Source organism: Aspergillus affinis (genome assembly GCF_023601865.1).
Source record: "Aspergillus affinis strain CMG 70 chromosome Unknown NODE_139_length_87693_cov_84_281821, whole genome shotgun sequence".
Taxonomy (NCBI): Eukaryota; Fungi; Ascomycota; class Eurotiomycetes; order Eurotiales; family Aspergillaceae; genus Aspergillus; species Aspergillus affinis.
This window is the reverse complement of record NW_026515920.1, coordinates 70,488-87,693: the sequence shown is the minus strand read 5'-3', so window position 1 is coordinate 87,693 and position 17,206 is coordinate 70,488. Positions and strand designations below refer to the sequence as shown.

Sequence of the window (17,206 nt, the reverse complement as noted above, 5' to 3'; positions counted from 1 at the left end):
CCCCCCCCCCCCCCCCCACCCCCCCCCCCCCCCCCCCCCCCCCCCCCCCCCCCCCCCCCCCCCCCCCCCCCCCCCCCAAAGAGCATATAATGGCCCAAAAAGTAACTCCCATCCAATTGAGGTCCAAAACAAAACAAGAAATAAACAAATATTTCGAGATTTCTTCGAAAAATTGCCGAAATCTCAAGAAAAAACCGGAAAATGGAAGGGGAAATCAAGCATAAACCTTATTGCCGAATCGATTCAGTAGATCCTCGAAGTGATCCGCTAACGGATCATCTCCGCGTTGAGGGAGGAGTCGGCCGTGAGAATCGAAGCGATCGGGAAGGTCGATGGTCGCGTCAGAGTCGATTCCGGGGCTATGGGTCTTTTTCTCGTCTTCTAGGGGGGTATGATGGTGTTTGTGGCTGTGGTTATCGCTATAACTATGGCTATGACCATGGGTACGTTCGTCTGCGGGTCTACATCCATGTGCATGCCCTGAACCACGGTAATCGCTAGGTCTTGGTCGTGAAGAATGAGGTGCAGATGAGGAATGGCGACGTTGAGAACGGCGACGATGAGAATGGCTTCTCCCGCTGAGAGAATCGATAGTCGAGTCGCTATCGTCAGATTCGTAGCCCGGGTCTACGGGCCGGCCAGTCGAGGAATGCAGGTCGAACGCAACGGACTTAGGCTGGGGTGGCTGACTGCGTGCTCGCGATCTCCGTCTCTTGCTGGCGCGCGGGGTGCTCATTGGGGAACGTGGGTTTAGACCTGGATGATGCGGGTTAGCTGGCTTTTTTGATCTGCAAGAATCTGGTTGCGCGTTTTTGTCCCTGGACCCACCATCGTATGCGTGTGATCGGGCTTTAGGAGGGGAATAATTCCGTACGGCACTCACATTCTCATCTGCTCTTCGGGGTCGCGGGGCGTAGGGCTCGGGTGCCGGGGGAACATAACCGTATGCCTGCGCAGGCGGCACCGCTCCGGGGGGTGGTGGATAGTCAGCCGGGCTGTATGGTGCCGCAGTCTCAGCCTGGCGGGGAGCAGAGCCTGGAGGTGGCGGGAAGTAGTTGCTGTTGGGATAATATTGATTGTCGATTGGTGGAGGAGCTGCCGAAGGCGAAGGTGAGTAGGGCTCATGACGATAAGGGTCATCATATGAGTCTCTTTCATCGAATCCTAAATTGGGACTTAGTTAGTACCCATCAATCTTGGTAAGGGAAGAAATGTAGCTTACTCGGTCTCTCTCTGCTTCTCTCCCTGCTCCTCTCCTTGTCCTTACGATCCTTGCGGTGCGAAGAATACTTGTGAGCGGCATAGCCGACTCCGGTGGCCGCTAAGGCGGCTTCGGCGAGATCACGAGAGCGACTGCGGAGCCCGCCACGCTCCTTCTTTCTTCTCCCATGTGAGTCAGAATCAGAGCTGCTGAATCGTCCGCGGCTGCGACTGCGGCTGCGACTGCGACTACGGTCTCTTCCACGGTGTCTTGAGCCGAAGCCTGCTGCTCCGCTAGCTACCTGGTCAGATGCGTCGGAGTAGTATCCTTGCGAGCTCATGGGACGGCCATAATAGTGGGCCGCGGGAATGCTTCCGTGCACCGGGTCTTCGCCATACTCGATCAGGCCAGCTGAGTCCTTAGCAGGGTCGGGGTAGAAGTCGGAGGGCGCCCTGCTGCGGGATCTTGATCTAGAACGTCGGCGTTCTCGATGCCTCGATTCGCCTTTTCCTTCTTCTTCTTCTTCTTCTTCCTTCTTTTTTTCCCTTTGCGCCTCGTACAGCCCCGTGGCAGCTGCCGTTCCCAAGCCAGCTGCCACAACCGGAAGAGCTTTCCTCAATCTGCTATGAGACTGAGACCGCGCGTGGCGGCCAGAGCGCGAATGGCTGCGTGCCCTTTCCACCAGTCCAGCTACCGCTGCACCGGCCAATCCGGCGCCTGCCATATGTTTTCTCCGCTGCGACTCGCTACGATTCTCAGCGTCGGGCGCTCCCCTGGACCGCACGGAATCTGAACGGCGGTGTCGCGATCTGCTGCGTCTTCCGTCCTTCTCCTTTTCCTTATTGGAATACTGCTTGGCCAAGGCCACCGCGCCGGCAATAGCGGCCGCCCCAAGACCCAACTCTGTGAATGTTCGGGCGCGGGAGCGCGAGTGGGAACGGCTGCGACTGCGGCGGGAGTGGCTGTAACTATGATGATGATGGCGATGGTGGGAGCGAGAGCTGCGGTCGTCGTCGAACGAGTGAGCACGATGTCGGCTCTTGCTGCGGTAGTAGTCTCTGGCGCGAGAGGCCGCATTCACGGCAACGGCGCCCAGTGCACCGGCGCCAACATCACGACCGACACGACCCATGCCACCGGACACCTCCTCTCCTCCCTTCTTGCGACGGCTCCGGAACAACTCTGCGGCACCAACCCCGACCAGCGCACCCTCGGCCAAATGACGTCGATGGTGCGGGTGATCGTCGACTTCACGGGTCTCTTTTCGGAGGTAGACCATGCTGTCATCGCTGCTGTAGTCCTGATCATCTCGTCGACGGGTTGCTTGAGAGACCGAGTCGCTGGGACTTAGCTCCCGGCGGAAGCGACGGTCATCATCATGCTCACGAACACGGCGATGATAGTAGTAACCGGGATCGCGTTCCACTTCGGAACGGTGGACAATCTCATAATCGGACTCACGGGGCGGTGCATAGACGGGGGCTCGAGCTACATGATACTTAACGGCTCATCCTTTGGACGACGAGGTACTGGTGCTATACTTACGCTCATAGTAGTCTCTCTCCGAACGATAGTCATAACCACCACGTGAGTCGTAGTCGACGTCACGCTCGTAGCGTTGCACCATGACGGGGCTTTCTCGCTCAGCAGGCCGCCGAACCACTAATTCTCGGTCACCGGCAATGGGGTCTTCGCGACGATATATCGAGTCCCTCTCGCGTCGATCGTCCTCGGAGGGTATGACGTAACGCTTGATGGTAACGGGCGAGGAACGAGGTTCGTCCCAATCGCGGTCTCGTTCACGCTCTCTGTAGATGTATGACATGAGGATAAGGAATCAAAAGCGTGTGGGGAAAGTTGAGATGGATAGTTTTCAGATAAAGAGAAGAATCGAACAAAGAAAGGTGGAGGAGATCAAGCTGAAACTTGGGGGAAAGAAACCGGAGGGGGGAGAAGGTGGAAAGGGTAAGAGAAAAAGGGAAGTGGGGTGGGAAAGTGAGCAAGGCTGGAAGGCAACGAGCAATTGATCGACTAGTGGTGGGATGGGTGGGGAGGCGATGGAAGAAGGAAGATTCGAGTTGATCGAGTCAACAGGAATAGGAAGTCGATGGCAAAAAGATGGAAAAAGAAAGGAAAGGAAGGAAAAAGGAAAGAAAAAAGCGAAAGGAGGGGCAGAAGTACAGCTCTTGTCCGACCGGATGAAACGGGTGCTCGATCCGCGTGGCTGGACAACTCTTCTGGCGATGACTGAGGAAGGAGAATGGAGAAGAAAGGAAGAAGCAGATGCGGATGCGGAGACTTACGAGGTACCTGTTACCTCCGGCCAGAACGGCCACGTGAATCTCGTGACGAAGAGATCGATTCTGTTTTATTCTCCCACTCGGGCAACGACAGATCCTCGACAGCAATAAGAAATACTACCTACAGAGAGTACTCGAATTCAATATGCAAGTCATGCAAAGACCTCCAGCCTCTCTGCAGGGCAGATCCTTTACCTTTCCAATAGGAAGGAATCCCCTCGATGCAACGGGACCAGAGCTATTTATGCTACCTAATGATGACCTCATGGGGTCACGGATACAAAGGAAATGAGGCAGGGCAAAGAGCGCCCCGTTTTGCCCGTACTCCGTATGGCCTCGAACTTTGTTTCCCGTTGGGCACTGATGTTGATTCTCTACTTGATCTTCTGTCGCGAGTCTGGAACGAGTGGAGATCGTTTCCATGGAATCCGGCCTCTGTTCCGTCCGTCGACCATGGATGGAGCCGGATATCTCAACGACCAAGATACCTGGTAACAATGTATCTGTGTTAAAAGTTGGCATCTGAGAGCCGATCCAGAGCTTACTACTACTGACCCCCTTAGGTGCAGTGCAGTACATAAAGTACTTCATGAATGATTCACCCCACCATCCTTGAATCAATCGGTGGTAGACGTCACACCCAGCTTGTGCAAACTTTCCCTGGCTTTTTCTTTCATCCCCCCCCCCCTTCCCGCTCTACCCCAAAGGGGGGAGAGAGGAATGAACAGAAAAGAAAAGGAAAGGGAAAAAAACTCTCACGACAAGCAAATATGTAACACCCTCATATCAAACCAACGCTGTGTCATACCTGCCAGACCATGCCAATTCCCCACTATTGTTGGACAACTTTCGCCACGCAGCAGCAGCATGCAAGGCGCTTCTAAGCCACCCTCGGGGTGACTATCTTTTTCTAGAATCATTCGGACGACGCTTGGAAACATGTCTCAAGCCTTGGTTTGCCTTCCTAATAATCCCCGGTGGGCCGTCCTATGCCGTATCTGTGTCAAGTCTCTGCGTGCTTTGAATTTGATAGGATGAAGCTATGGAAGAACTGGATGGGGAGCGACTACCGCAGTGATGAAAATTAAAGAAGGAGGTCCGAGGGATTGATGGATGCAGGAAGAACGAGGCCTCGACTGGAAGGGCCAAGGAGGGGCAAACGGCGAAATGCTTGGCGAGCGGCACCTCGGGCATCTATAGGAACTTGCTGCCTGACCTTTCTGGCCGAAATTGTCTTGCCTCAGGCGGGAAAATACGATCCAGTCGATCTATGTTTATTCACGGTCTAATACAAGCACGAACATCAACATCCACATTGTCGTTTCTATCCTGGCAATACTTTCATCATCCCAGTCAGTAATCAATCACATCCCATTCTCATCCCTCCACCTCCCTCACCCGAGGCTTCGTGTCTCCGTCATGCCCTTCATCCTCCTCATCAACATAACCATCCACCCCTCGATCCTCCGGCGCAATCACCTTGTCGCCGAATGATGCCGCAATCTCCTCGAGTGTCTTGCGCTTCGTCTCCCTAAGAAATAAATATCCGATCAGTAAACATCATCTGATCACAGAATCCAATTTAATGGGTATATGTGGTGCAACGTACGGGAAATAAAAGTACGCCACGATCAAGAAAAAGAGCGAACAGGCCACAAATACATAATAGTAGTTCTCGTGGATGTTGGCGAAGGCGCTGGGGCCTGCTTCGGTGACTATATTTTGTATCTTTCAGTTGGCGATTTCTTTTACTCCTTGGGAATCGGAGAGACTTACTCGCGACGTTCACGATAAAGTGTGAAGCTGCTGCCAGGCCCATGACTTTGCTGCGCAGTGCGATGGGCAGGACTTCAGCACCGTAGAGCCAGGTAGTGCTGTTAAGCATGCCGTCTATATCACAGTTTCATAAGTGTTAGCTCAAGGTATTGGGGTCGACAGATAGGACATACAGTAAGCCACCACGAAAAGATATATTCCCAGAATCGCGAACCCTTTCCCGACTCGATTGTCCGTGTTTTGGAACACCCGCTGCATGACGGCGGCGTAAATCTCGACGACGATGATGCCGGCAAGACCGGAAATAAGCATCCTGATTTTGAGTTCCTGTTAGTCTAAAGGGGGGGGGGGGGGACAAGGGAATGCTGACTTTCGACGTCCCCATTGATCAGTTAGGTACTTTGTCGTGAGACTGTTGACGAGGAATGCCACGGTGCCGTAGACTGCTGCTAGAGCTAGAATGGTGTGGGAACCTATGCCCAGAGACTTGTACAGAATTGCTGTGGTTTGTTAGTCACTGAGTATGCCGGATGTTGATAGATAAACAAGAGACGACGCACTTTGGTAATACTAGATCATCCCATGTTAGTATTGTCCAGCAAGCTCTCTAACCCATAAAACCTACCTGAATCACATTCACACCAGTCAGACTGGTCATCGTCTGAACGGCAATCGACCTAGAAAATCTCACTATCAGCTTTCCTCCTTTTCAATCGGTCCCCCGAAACTAAGCCCGACAAACTCACACCAGCACCCGATGTCGAAACAACCTGAAAATCTCGCGATACGACGTAGTCTCCCTCTCTTTCTCATACTCAATCTGGGCCAGCATGACCTCAAATTCCCGATGCACCTCGTCCGACTGCAAGTCCCTACGGATCCGCTTAAACTCGCTGCGCGCCTGCTCGACCTTCCCGCTTCGGATCAGATGGCGCGGCGAATTAGGCATGAAACTGATCAGCCCGAAAAACATGACGACACCCCAGGGAATCCGTATGCCCAGGGGTAGTCTCCATTGCACGGGACCATAGGGGGCATAGCTGCAGGCGTACCCGACCCAGTTGGATGCCATAGTGCCGAAGGAGATACCACAGCCAGAGATTCCGCCGATTAGGCCGCGGATTTGCGGATCGGAGATCTCACTGAGATATATCGGTACGGTGGATACCAGTCCCCTGTTAAATTTGTTAACCGGGGCTCCTTGTTTCTCTCAACCTTGACTTGCTGGCCTCCATCTGCATGTATAGGTAAGGAACTCACCCCACAGCATAACCCGCCAGTACACGACCAGCGAGAAACATGCCGATGTTGACCGAGGCCGTTTGGATAACGGTTCCAATTGTAACGATAACACACATCAACTCCATGAACCGCAAGCGACCCAGTTTATCACCAATCGCCGTTTGTGTCAGCGCCCCGACAGCTTCGCCTGCAATGTAAACGGCGACCACATGCACAAAGTAAGCGGAAACCCCGCCAAACCAGCTCGAATGGACTTACAGCTCCGGTCAACCCCTCAGAAGGTTTATCCATGTAATCAATCCAACTTTGGTGCGCGATAGCTGCCAATAACCGATTAGACAGATGCGAATGAGACCTCTCCGTTCTGACTTTCAAGCGGCAAAGCAGATCGATTCACCCCATCGCATATATGTACTTACTCGTCGTCGCGATACCGGTATCGAATCCCTGTCTCCGTTAGAACGACTACATTCACCCCTCCAGGGAAAATCCAACGAATCCAACGAAAGACAGGTCTCTTACAAAAAGAAATGTGCCGATTGCGGCAAAAAACGCAACGCCGTAGGAATACCAAGCACCCATGATTGCGAATCGTAGACCGAGCAAGCGACTAGTAACTGATGTGCTAGTACCAACTCACGCAATGATCAGAAACGGGCCGGCATCGAGTATTTATAAGCTTGCCGTATATATTTGCACAGAAACGTGCACATCACACCGTCTAGAGCACACCGGGGACTTAATCTGCGGGACCAGTCCGACAAGACAAGCCGAGGGAGCGTGACAAGAGGCAATCAAGCCACTCGGAGAAGGGCCGACCTTCAACCCTAGCGCCCATGGGGGTAAAAGAGGGCGCGGGAATGAAGAGACGACGATCCTGGGGAAAGCGATGTCCGTAGCTGGCAATCCCGGGGGCATCTCCACCGAGGATGCATGAAGGGAGTGTCCGTCTGGTGGTTACCCCGCAGCAGTCGTGGTTCAGTCTCGTATCAACGCATCATCGAGTCAAGAATGAATCGATGGCCAGATTTTGACTCATAATGGGGCGATTCTCAAATATTGGGAACTGTCTACCACATTCAAGGCGTTATCTGACTGAGGATTAATGAGCCGTGATTCAATGACTGATCCGACATGAATAGCATCAATGCCTAGTAGCCATCGGCAAGATGGTACCGTACAACCTCACGTGAAGAGACAAGGCCATTAAATAGGTAGTCAAAGAGTTAAGCAGAAACACACCAGGCCAATTAGCCAGCCAATAGTTACCGCATGAAGCCTTAGCTCCAGGATGTACTGCTACCACCTGAAGGGCATAGTGTGGGCAGTCAAGGAACCCTTGCCATGGCCAGTCTAACATAAACCACCTTAACCAGTCCGATAAGAACATTTACCAGCTACAGGCAGATAAGGCAGTTATGACACACACAGAGCTTACTCATTCAATCCGGGAATTCAATTCGTGAAGAGACTCATAAACTAGGAGCCATATGCTTTCTTTGGTATTTTTTTTTCTTGAGTATGAAATCCTATTTCATTTATCCATTGCCAAAGTCGTATGCCCTCCGCCGGAGCAGCTGCCTGTGCAACAGGAAACCCAGAGCCGTACAAGAAAATCGCTAATTTAGAAAACAAGAGCAGCACCCTTGGTCTTCTTGTCGCCACTGTGGAGTCACGGTCGTTAGCATCGACAACCTTGAAGGATCGAGAGTGATCCTGGAACAAAACGTACCCGAGCTCGAAGTGCTTGCAACGCTTCAGAGAGAGCTGCTTCTTGGCCTTGCAGGCAGTGCACTCCAGACGCAAGACGATCTTCTTGGTGGTCTTGGCCTTCTTGTGGAAGACGGGCTTGGTCTGACCACCGTAACCGCTCTGCTTCCGGTCGTAACGACGCTTACCCTGGGCGGACAGCGAGGCCTATAGAATTTCACACCATGAGTATGTGTCGCGAAGCCAATTATCGGGATCGGGCGCATTCACCTTGCCAGCCTTGTACTGGGTAACCTTGTGCTGCTGGTGCTTGTGGCAGTCCTTGGACTTGCAGTACGTCCGGCGGGTTTTCGGAACGTTGACCTGGTTGCGAGAAATCACTTATCAGCGTCTGCTTTTGAAAGCGTTCGTCCATGTGCTTGCAGCGTTTTTTTTTTTTTTTTTTTCTCCTGGTCTTCCAGTCCCGTCCATCGGAAAAATGTCGAATTGTAAAGTTCAGTGTCGAGTTAATTCGTTTCAAGGGTGAAGTCGCTGAGGGAAGATCAGGTCCTCGATGGCGATGGCGTTCTGGGTGTTTGAAAGGAAAAAATCTTGATGTCCGATCGCACTTTCCTCTAGGGTTCGTTGGTATGTCGTATCAAGATGTCGCTCTTCAGAGAAGCGAACCCCAGGCGTCGTCGATTCTTCGCTTCCTCTTTTTTCAAATCAAAAGCGACTTCGTGGCTAATCGTTCGATTACATGGGTGGTTTTCGATATCCCTCTCACCATGCTTTGTCGTTCGCCCGAACAATCATTTCTCGGCCCCCCATCGCATCCCCGATTGTTCGACCGCATTTTTCTCCAAAGTCCGGAATTCCAGGAGAAAAAAAGCTGCAAGCATAAAAGACAACAAGGACCAATATCTTACCATTTTGACTGACTTGGCCGGATCGCGGAAGGTGCTGGTCGATGGATGTCTCTTGTCGGGGAAGAGCGAGTCGGCTGGCCGTGGGTTGTGGGATTTCGTTCGCTTAGACCCTATTTCGGTGGGCGCTAACCCGATCTGGTGCACCGCGCCAAGACTGCCTGTTAGTGCCCCAGGCATCACAGGGCTCGCTAGTCCTCGACTACGTCAACGGAGTGCAAGTCTAATCTGAGTGTTGTTATCAGGCATCTTCTCAAATCAAAACCCCTTCCCTTCAAACACCCTCTCTCCTCCCCCATACCACGACGTTCCCTTCTTAAACACCAGCCCTATTTCTTGTCCAACGACCCAGTCCCCCTTCGTCGGAGCATGTCCATCCTTCTCGCACGACCAATATGTTTCCCGCAGTCTCTCATTGATCTGCTCGATCCTCTCCACCAAGTCCGCTACACGTCCCCCATCAACACGTCGTTCCACCCCCGTCCCCGATCCTTCCCTTAGAAACCCCTCCTGGGTAATAAATCTCGAAATGGTGATATGCGCCGAGGGAACTACATATCTGAAGGCCGGAGAGACGCTTGTTGCCATCACACGGTTACAGAGGTCCCGTCGCAGGTGGTGATAGGTATACTCGTCATCCGCCGCCGTGACGAAACTCAAGGCCATCGCGGATGCATCGTAGCTGATAATCGGGTTGATCAACCGCGTCCGATTATGAAAAGCGTAGTCCGTCAGCTCCGAAAGCGCGCCGGTCCCTTGGATCCGAGCCACCAGGCTCTCGATCTCCTCCTTAGTTCGCTCGGGGGCTATCTCCAGCGTCGTCATGTGGAGATAGTCTGCTGGGGTGAACCACATCGCTAGTTAAGGATCAGTATCTAGCCCAGCCCCTCGTAGAATTCCTCACACCCAATCCCAACGCACTGCCTAGCTTTTCGCGTGAACCGCCCCGCTCAGAGAAAGACAAGGAAGAGGGGGTAGGAAGTAAACTAACTCGACGCAACATCACGGATATTCCCCTGGATCTCGGCCACCAAATCGCGAATATGCTGCGGCGGCAAGGCCGAGATATTCAGATTGTGTCGGGGATCAACGGCATCTTGTCCGCCAGAACCACTTTCTCCCGTTTCCTGCGCGTGCAACTTGCGAAGAATCTTGTCGGTTTGCCATCCATTGAAGTCTCGGCTCAGGAGGGCAGTCTTGAACCGTTCGTTTCTAGCCCGGCGATGGGTTTCGTATCGACTTTGGATTTCGGTCTGGAGTGGTTTGCGGTTTAATTGGGGGATCTGGTTTGTGAGACATTCGGGAGTGAAGTACCGGATCATTTTGGCATTCTAGAATGAGTTGGTCGAATGGGTTGGCATTTGGGGCTGTCATGTTGGAATTGTAATTTTAAATGCTATGTATGGGATGCTGTGGAATTTTCAGGGAAGAATCCAAAAGATGCAATGGCTAGATTGAATCCCCGATATGATTGAGAACATAATACGGGGGCTTCCGTGATATATAAATAGAAAACGCTTGGAGCCGCCCACAGGCAACATGGGGTTATCACAGGCAACGACAACGAGAGTGTATATAATTGTCTCAAACATCTCCCAGCCCTCATCCAAAAATCACATCTTTCTCAAAAATAGAAAATCACCGAATAGCACATGCTCTCAATCAAGACGTATAGGAGGATTATCCAAGCACAGCATAGTAACTAAGGTAAGTGAATGAATGAAGCGCCCCACCAAGTCCAACCCCGCTACGGCGAAGCTTTCCGTCACTGACCATTCCATCCGTTCCCAGCTTAACTGCCTTCCTTGCTCCCTCTACAACTCCCATACTACTCGACTACCTGTCCATTCAATATTCTCCCCGTCTCAGTGACTCGTGTTCAAGATGTTGATCAAGTAAATCTTACCGCTTTTCATACACCCCTTGCATACCCCGTTTGAGAAGCAACCGTGACTGACTGGTATCTTCCAATGACGCAGAGTTCGCACCCTCACCGGCAAGGAGATCGAGTTGGACATCGAGCCTGATTATAAGGTACCTACACACCAACCTACCTATTCATCATCCCTCCACCTGTCTCGTTGTCCGATGGAGGCTACACTACCTAAACCGTCGATGTGCTGGAAACTCCGGACATAACACAAGGCTGGACGAGACGATCGCTGCGATCCATTCAACTCGCGATGACTTGCACAAAAACCCACGTACTAAAAGGATCTCCAACTCTAGGTGTCCCGGATAAAGGAGCGTGTCGAAGAGAAAGAGGGGATTCCTCCGGTCCAGCAGCGCCTGATCTTCGGCGGAAAGCAGATGTACGTGACGTGACGTGATCCTCTTCGGCGAGCTCTTGCGGGGAACTTTCCTTCCAACCCGATGAGACTTGACCGGGCCTTATTCGAACTTTCTTTCTAACACCGATAACCAGGGCCGACGACAAGACCGCTTCAGAATATAACCTGGAAGGTGGCGCGACGCTACATCTCGTTCTTGCTCTTCGCGGTGGCTCCTCCCTGTAATTTACCTCCTACCAACCAACCAACCTACCAGCCTATCTACAACCCTTGACTCTTGCCCCGAATCCTCAACGGCCGTACCGATCGCAATGAACCGGAATGACGGGGTGCCGGATGTTAGGTAGTCAATGACCGGGAAATGAGATTTGGAAGTGGAGAACTTCACTTGTCTCGTCTCTTTGGAGGAATGGTAGCGGTGGATGTGATGCAGCTATAGAGCTCTCTCGTCTCGCGCAGTACTTATACCCGATGAGCTGTGTGCCTGTGTGCAAGGAGCTTGCCCTTACCCCTTGACTTTTCGGGCTGGTTTCCTAACTATTTGATTTCTTTTTTTTCTCTCTCTTTCTTACCCCTATTTTCTAAGCATGCCTTATGTCGCATAAGTCCTTCTTGAACCGATTCGCACTATTAGTTGTGCTATACTAATGCAGTAACGATGATTCATATGAAAGGAATTTAAAGTGTTTATATAAAGTGTAGGGGGATCAACAGGGAAAATCTATTTTAAGAGATGAATATTCTCAAGCTGCGGTGCCGGACCCCTTACAAATGCGTAATAAAGGAGTTGAGTCAAAATCCTCGCTCATAGTGCGCCCGATAGCTTGCTAATACAAGCGCCCATAATACAATGAGGATATAAGTATGACTATTCACAAGAAGCACCTATTGATAAATTTCCCCGACCATAGAACGTCAAGGTCAAATTCAATTCACATTGACAAGAAAGCTGATTACTCCGAACACAGACTCTATGTATGAGGACATCTATTCCCTAAATTTAATAGTAATAATAGTAATACTCAAGAAACAAAGAATATCAAGACGCTGCTGTTATAGCTTCCTTCGTTTAGGTTGAACAAAGACACTAGGAGGTGGTCTTTTCCGAACGGGCGCAGGGCGTGGAAGTTGTTCCGGAGAAGTCTTGGGCTGGCTAGGTGCAGTTCTAGCCGCATCACCTGGTTTGGTCGGAGAACGCGACGCAGGCCCAGAGTCATTCGAGGGTGGAGGTCTGGACGTACTTGGTAGGGCAGCGCGGGTCCTTGTAGAAGACGATTCTGTTTCCGCTTTAGGCGGAGTAAGTCCTGAGGTATGCGAAGTTGACCGGTGCTCCGAGGCTATTGCTCGTAATCTCGCCTCCTTTTCCTGCAAGGCTGGAGGAACAGCGAGACTGGCGGCAGGCGTACCATGAGGCCCTGATCGACCCGGCGCTCTCAAGGCTGGAGTCGCAGGGGCCTTTCGACGAGCAACAGGCGGAGCCGCTTCGGGCCTATGTTCCTCGATCAACGAGCGTGGCGCTTGCCGGACCTGTGATGCTCGATTATTGAGTTGTTTCGTAGGGACGGCGAGAACACTATTCCGCTTCGTTGCGGTAAAGATACTATTTTTCTTCTTGCCCTCTGGACGCGGGGGCCGCGCAAAGGGGCTGATAGACGTCCCTGAGAAGACCGGACCGATGCCGCCCATTTTCCGGTCATGCGAAGCGTACCGCTGCCTGGCCGTTGGTTTTTCGCGATGCCGTCGCTCCACCAATTTGGCACTGTGCTTGGCTCGCTCCGAGCTGATCCCGTCGAGGGCCATCTTTAGGTTTCGAGCATCCTCATCCACGGCTCTTTGTACCTGCTCTCGGAGGTCGCAGTATAGATCGTAGGAACACTCGGACAACGACTCAGGGAGTTCGTATTGATCCCATTTCGGTATATCACGTTTGATAAACTCGTACCAGAGTTCACCATCGTCATCAATAATATGGGGGGATTGCGATTCTATTAATCTCTATGTCAAAGGAAGGTGGTTAGCCAGCGACATTAAACAAGGGTGCGAAGAGGCGACCAACCAATCGTTCAGGACTTTCAATTTTTACAAGAAAAGGGCGAGCAAGATTATAAGGGATGTTGCCTATATCGCTAAGATCTGAAATGGATATTACAGTTAGTGATAGGTATTAAAGGAAGGAAGTGGGGGTATACTGACACTTCACGTTCCTGATAGCAGTCGCCGTGCAGAGCTGTCGTAGGGACGGCGCCGGCATTGTCGAGATTCAGAACACAAACCCAACAATAACGGTGACATGGATGATTCAAAGCGGCATATTGTGGCTATTGTCGCAAGTGAATTCAGAGATAGTAGCGGCATGTGATATGGCCTCCAGCGTTGACACGGGCTCATCAGGATTTAAATAGACACAATGTGGTCAATGGTGAATGGAGCAGAATGAATAGAGGGAGGCGGATGACGCCAATCACCTGATTTCCCTATTAGCCGGTGGATTTTCCCGCTGACGGTGCCTAATCGACGGATGAACTACGGAGTGCTCCGTACAACTACTATTTCTCATCTTGCTAAGAGAGGCCCATCTATTTCTAATCTCGAAAGCAAATAATCATCAATAGTTCGCCAATAACCGCCACGCCGGGAAGTAAAGTACTGAAATGACTGAAGAAAAACAGAACGATAATAGCCAAGAGCGCATCGGACACTACTGTCCATAGAAATTCAAGTCAATCAGTTCGCTTGATTTGAGCCAACTGAGTGTTCATGGGCGCGCCCCTTGACTACTTTACCGTTGCGAGGCCCGTCGACCTGGCTCCCGGGTGGCATTTGGGCTAACCATGACGGAGGGCTGATCCTAGTCTGATCATGGATGGTGCTGAGAAGAGGCGGAAGGCTCTGCATGATGTTCTGGATAGAGCCCAATCCGTCGCCAGAGTCGTCTGTCTTGCCTAAAATGAGGCATTAGTGAACGATGAATTGCAGGGGTCAAGGTAATGCCCGCATTAGAATACTAACCCCCTGTAGTCTACGTGGTGATTTTGGGTTGAAGGCCATTAATAGCAGCACCGTTTGCCTTGGCCAGCTTCTCATACGTGCCCGTTTCCAGCATGCGGTATTGCAAGAAGGCCTGAGGTCCCCCGAGGACACTGACAAGAGCGCCGTAAGCCTTGGGCATCTCCAAGATTCCTTCAGCCTCGCGTTTCTGCTGATAGAAGGCTGCGTCGGCATCCTGCTTTTGGCGATAAACTAGGGCAAGGGTCAGCCGGCTTGGTTATATTGGGGGAAATGAATCATACAGGCCGCGTCTGCTTCCACCCTCTGTCTGTACAAGCGCGCATCCGCTGCCTTCTGCTCCGTATAAAATGAAGCATCTGCTTTTTCCTGAGCGGATTCACGTTCGACTTTGCTTTTCGTCACTTGCTCAGCCCTTAGACGCTCTAACTCGGTTTCGGCTCGCGTGCTCTCGACCTTTTTCTTCAACTCTGCATCTCTTGTCTCTGTCTCGCGCTGGGCTACGATCTGAGCAAGTTTGACACTGGTGTCCAGCTCGGTCTGACGATTCTTGAGCTCCGAATCTGCCTTGGCCTTTTCGGCCTTTCGTTTTGTTTCCAGAACGGCGGTGTCTGCGTCGATTTTGGAGATCTCTTGCTTCGTTCTTCCTTTCTTCTCGGCCTCTCCTATCTCGCCTCTCATCCGTGCCTCGGCCACATCGATCTTGGCCTGGTTGAGGGCTCCTTCATGGGCTTTTCGGCTCAGAAACGCAAGGTACTTGCTTCCGGGCGTATCTTGGAGCTCCTTGACGTTGGCGTTGTAACTGGCACTCTATCAGCACAGATATATGATAGCTGCGTCGGGTAACCACTTACATCTTCAAACCGAATTGTTTCAGCTCCTTCTGGACATTATCGATGACTGCCTCGCGAGAGATCAGCAACATTCCAGAAAACACTCGTATCAGCACAGACCATTGTTATTGAAAATCAGTCTCTCCTTGAAGACTTCCTCCATCGTCATACTGGAGACACAAACGCGAGTCTCGCCTTCAATAATTCCCTTGACGATCTCCTATACGTGGTTATTTCTCTCCTGGACATTGGCATTCTCCCTCCTGTTCTCCTCCGTGTTCCCGGACAAAAGCAGCGCATATTTCCTCAGAGCATCGTGATCATTTTCGGGCCCGATTGTGAATACTGCGGGCAGGGTGAACTGGAGTTTCTCGACTGTCATCGCCTGAAGGTTGAGCGGCAAATCAAATGGCGCTAACGAGAATCTTGCGCATTATATGAGAAGAGAATAGTTAGCTAATTCCGTAAGTCCTATCCGACTAGGGGGCGAAGTGCAGACATACCCGCTGCCATGGCATCACAAAGGCCTTTTTGGCTATGCGAATATCATCGATCCCGGCTCCCGTGAGCACGAGATATTCGCTTGGTCGAGCGATCGCATACCTGAATAGAAGATCAGCCACGAACATCTCAGTACTTTCATCTCAATGACATACCGCATTTTGACTTCTAGTGATAAAGGGGTAAACTACTAGAACAGAGGATAGATGGTTTCCGTACAATTTGGTGGGACAAAAGAAATACGAGCCGTCTCGGAGCAGCAGTGCCTTTTTATGCTCCGCGAACTCATCGCAAAAGTCAAATCAGTCATGGGATGCTGTATGCGTCACAATGTCGGCATCCCTCGCCGGGCAAAAGCGCTTACCCAACTAAGACGTTACAAATGAAAAAGCACAGTCATGGTATCGGTACTCTCCCGTAGCCAAGTAAAAAGAAAAGATAGATAAAGTATACCATCCAGGGGAGCGAACGCTTTTGCAAACGACGGACGGGGCAATGCTCCTACGCCCGACGGAGAACCTTGGATCGAAGAGGCTGTGGCTGGGCGAAAAAGCCTCGTTCCTGTACTCCGTCGACAAACCGGGGGGGGGCTATGGCAAGGCTGAAGAAAGTGTAAAATGGAAAAGGCCGAATTACCCGATGAGCAGAATATGGCGTCGTTCCCGTCATCATTCTGGATATCGGAACGTGAAGATTATGGTTGACTCGGATTGGTTCTGGACTGCTCTGAACTTTGGAGATCTGGAGCTTTGTTCTGGAGTAGTTCTCAGGTTGCATGATATGCTTTTCTTTTTTCTCCGTGTTCTAGGTCTTACTGCCAAGCCAGCTGTACCCCCTAAGAGTCACCTGGTAGCTAAGAGAGACTGAATTACTTACTTTTAGGATGCCCCTGTGTAAATACTTTGCAACAGGTAGGTATTCATGTTGAAGATTAAAGTTTTAAACGAAAAAGGAAGTTCAAAAAGAGAGGATCAGGAGAGAGATAATCCAATCATGGCTTTGGACAATATCTCCCTATGTCTTTGCGAAGTGGGTATTCCGTGAATGAATCATTCCAACTGCTACTGAGTGCTGGAATATGAGACTATATTGGCTAGTCCATCAGATCTCATTTAGGTCGCTCAAAGGATTTATGATTCTCGTATCTGGGTCAGCTCCCTTGTACTGCACAAATCGGCGGATTAGTTGTCATGACCGATATATGTGTAACTCAAACGAAAAATGCATACTATAAGTGAGGCTAGTCAAAGGGGCTTAGTTCCGTCTTGTTTTATAGTATCGAAATTGCGAACCATGGATGCTTCCAAGCCTTTCATGTTGATGGCTTTTGTATAGTCTTTGTTTTGACCGCTGATTGGACAACTTTACAGACATCACGTGCAAATGACCCACTCGAGCAAACGGTGCAAAAACGCCCAATTTGGATGGTGAGCAGCCTCAT

The 17,206-nt window shown here is 51.2% G+C and overlaps 5 protein-coding genes across 5 annotated transcripts; all 5 read right to left on the bottom strand.

The window, feature by feature from the left end:
* Positions 1-214: 214 nt before the first annotated feature.
* KD926_001865 (DUF3824 domain-containing protein) lies at positions 215-3,026 on the bottom strand (the record flags this gene model as incomplete). The annotated part of the gene is made up of 4 exons (XM_053093800.1): positions 215-756; positions 829-1,164; positions 1,223-2,689; positions 2,747-3,026. The coding sequence occupies 4 exons, from the start codon at positions 3,024-3,026 to the stop codon at positions 215-217; spliced, it is 2,625 nt and encodes an 874-aa protein (XP_052951391.1).
* Positions 3,027-4,878: 1,852 nt separating this feature from the next.
* On the bottom strand, positions 4,879-7,101 carry hxt8 (putative MFS monosaccharide transporter (Hxt8); the record flags this gene model as incomplete). Its single annotated transcript, XM_053093799.1, has 11 exons — positions 4,879-5,032; positions 5,111-5,216; positions 5,278-5,391; positions 5,451-5,590; positions 5,678-5,777; positions 5,838-5,847; positions 5,903-5,954; positions 6,024-6,452; positions 6,538-6,706; positions 6,939-6,966; positions 7,042-7,101. 11 exons carry the CDS (start codon positions 7,099-7,101, stop codon positions 4,879-4,881), a joined length of 1,362 nt encoding a protein of 453 aa, XP_052951390.1.
* Positions 7,102-8,143: 1,042 nt separating this feature from the next.
* Positions 8,144-10,456, bottom strand: KD926_001863 (60S ribosomal eL42 domain-containing protein; the record flags this gene model as incomplete). Its single annotated transcript, XM_053093798.1, has 6 exons — positions 8,144-8,183; positions 8,252-8,436; positions 8,500-8,592; positions 9,138-9,336; positions 9,400-9,991; positions 10,126-10,456. 6 exons carry the CDS (start codon positions 10,454-10,456, stop codon positions 8,144-8,146), a joined length of 1,440 nt encoding a protein of 479 aa, XP_052951389.1.
* A 2,022-nt stretch (positions 10,457-12,478) lies between these two features.
* KD926_001862 (RNA polymerase II transcription factor SIII subunit A) lies at positions 12,479-13,676 on the bottom strand (the record flags this gene model as incomplete). The annotated part of the gene is made up of 3 exons (XM_053093797.1): positions 12,479-13,420; positions 13,482-13,558; positions 13,619-13,676. The coding sequence occupies 3 exons, from the start codon at positions 13,674-13,676 to the stop codon at positions 12,479-12,481; spliced, it is 1,077 nt and encodes a 358-aa protein (XP_052951388.1).
* A 768-nt stretch (positions 13,677-14,444) lies between these two features.
* KD926_001861 (flotillin domain protein) lies at positions 14,445-15,925 on the bottom strand (the record flags this gene model as incomplete). Its single annotated transcript, XM_053093795.1, has 6 exons — positions 14,445-14,665; positions 14,716-15,233; positions 15,286-15,331; positions 15,385-15,484; positions 15,768-15,867; positions 15,921-15,925. 6 exons carry the CDS (start codon positions 15,923-15,925, stop codon positions 14,445-14,447), a joined length of 990 nt encoding a protein of 329 aa, XP_052951387.1.
* Positions 15,926-17,206: the final 1,281 nt, after the last annotated feature.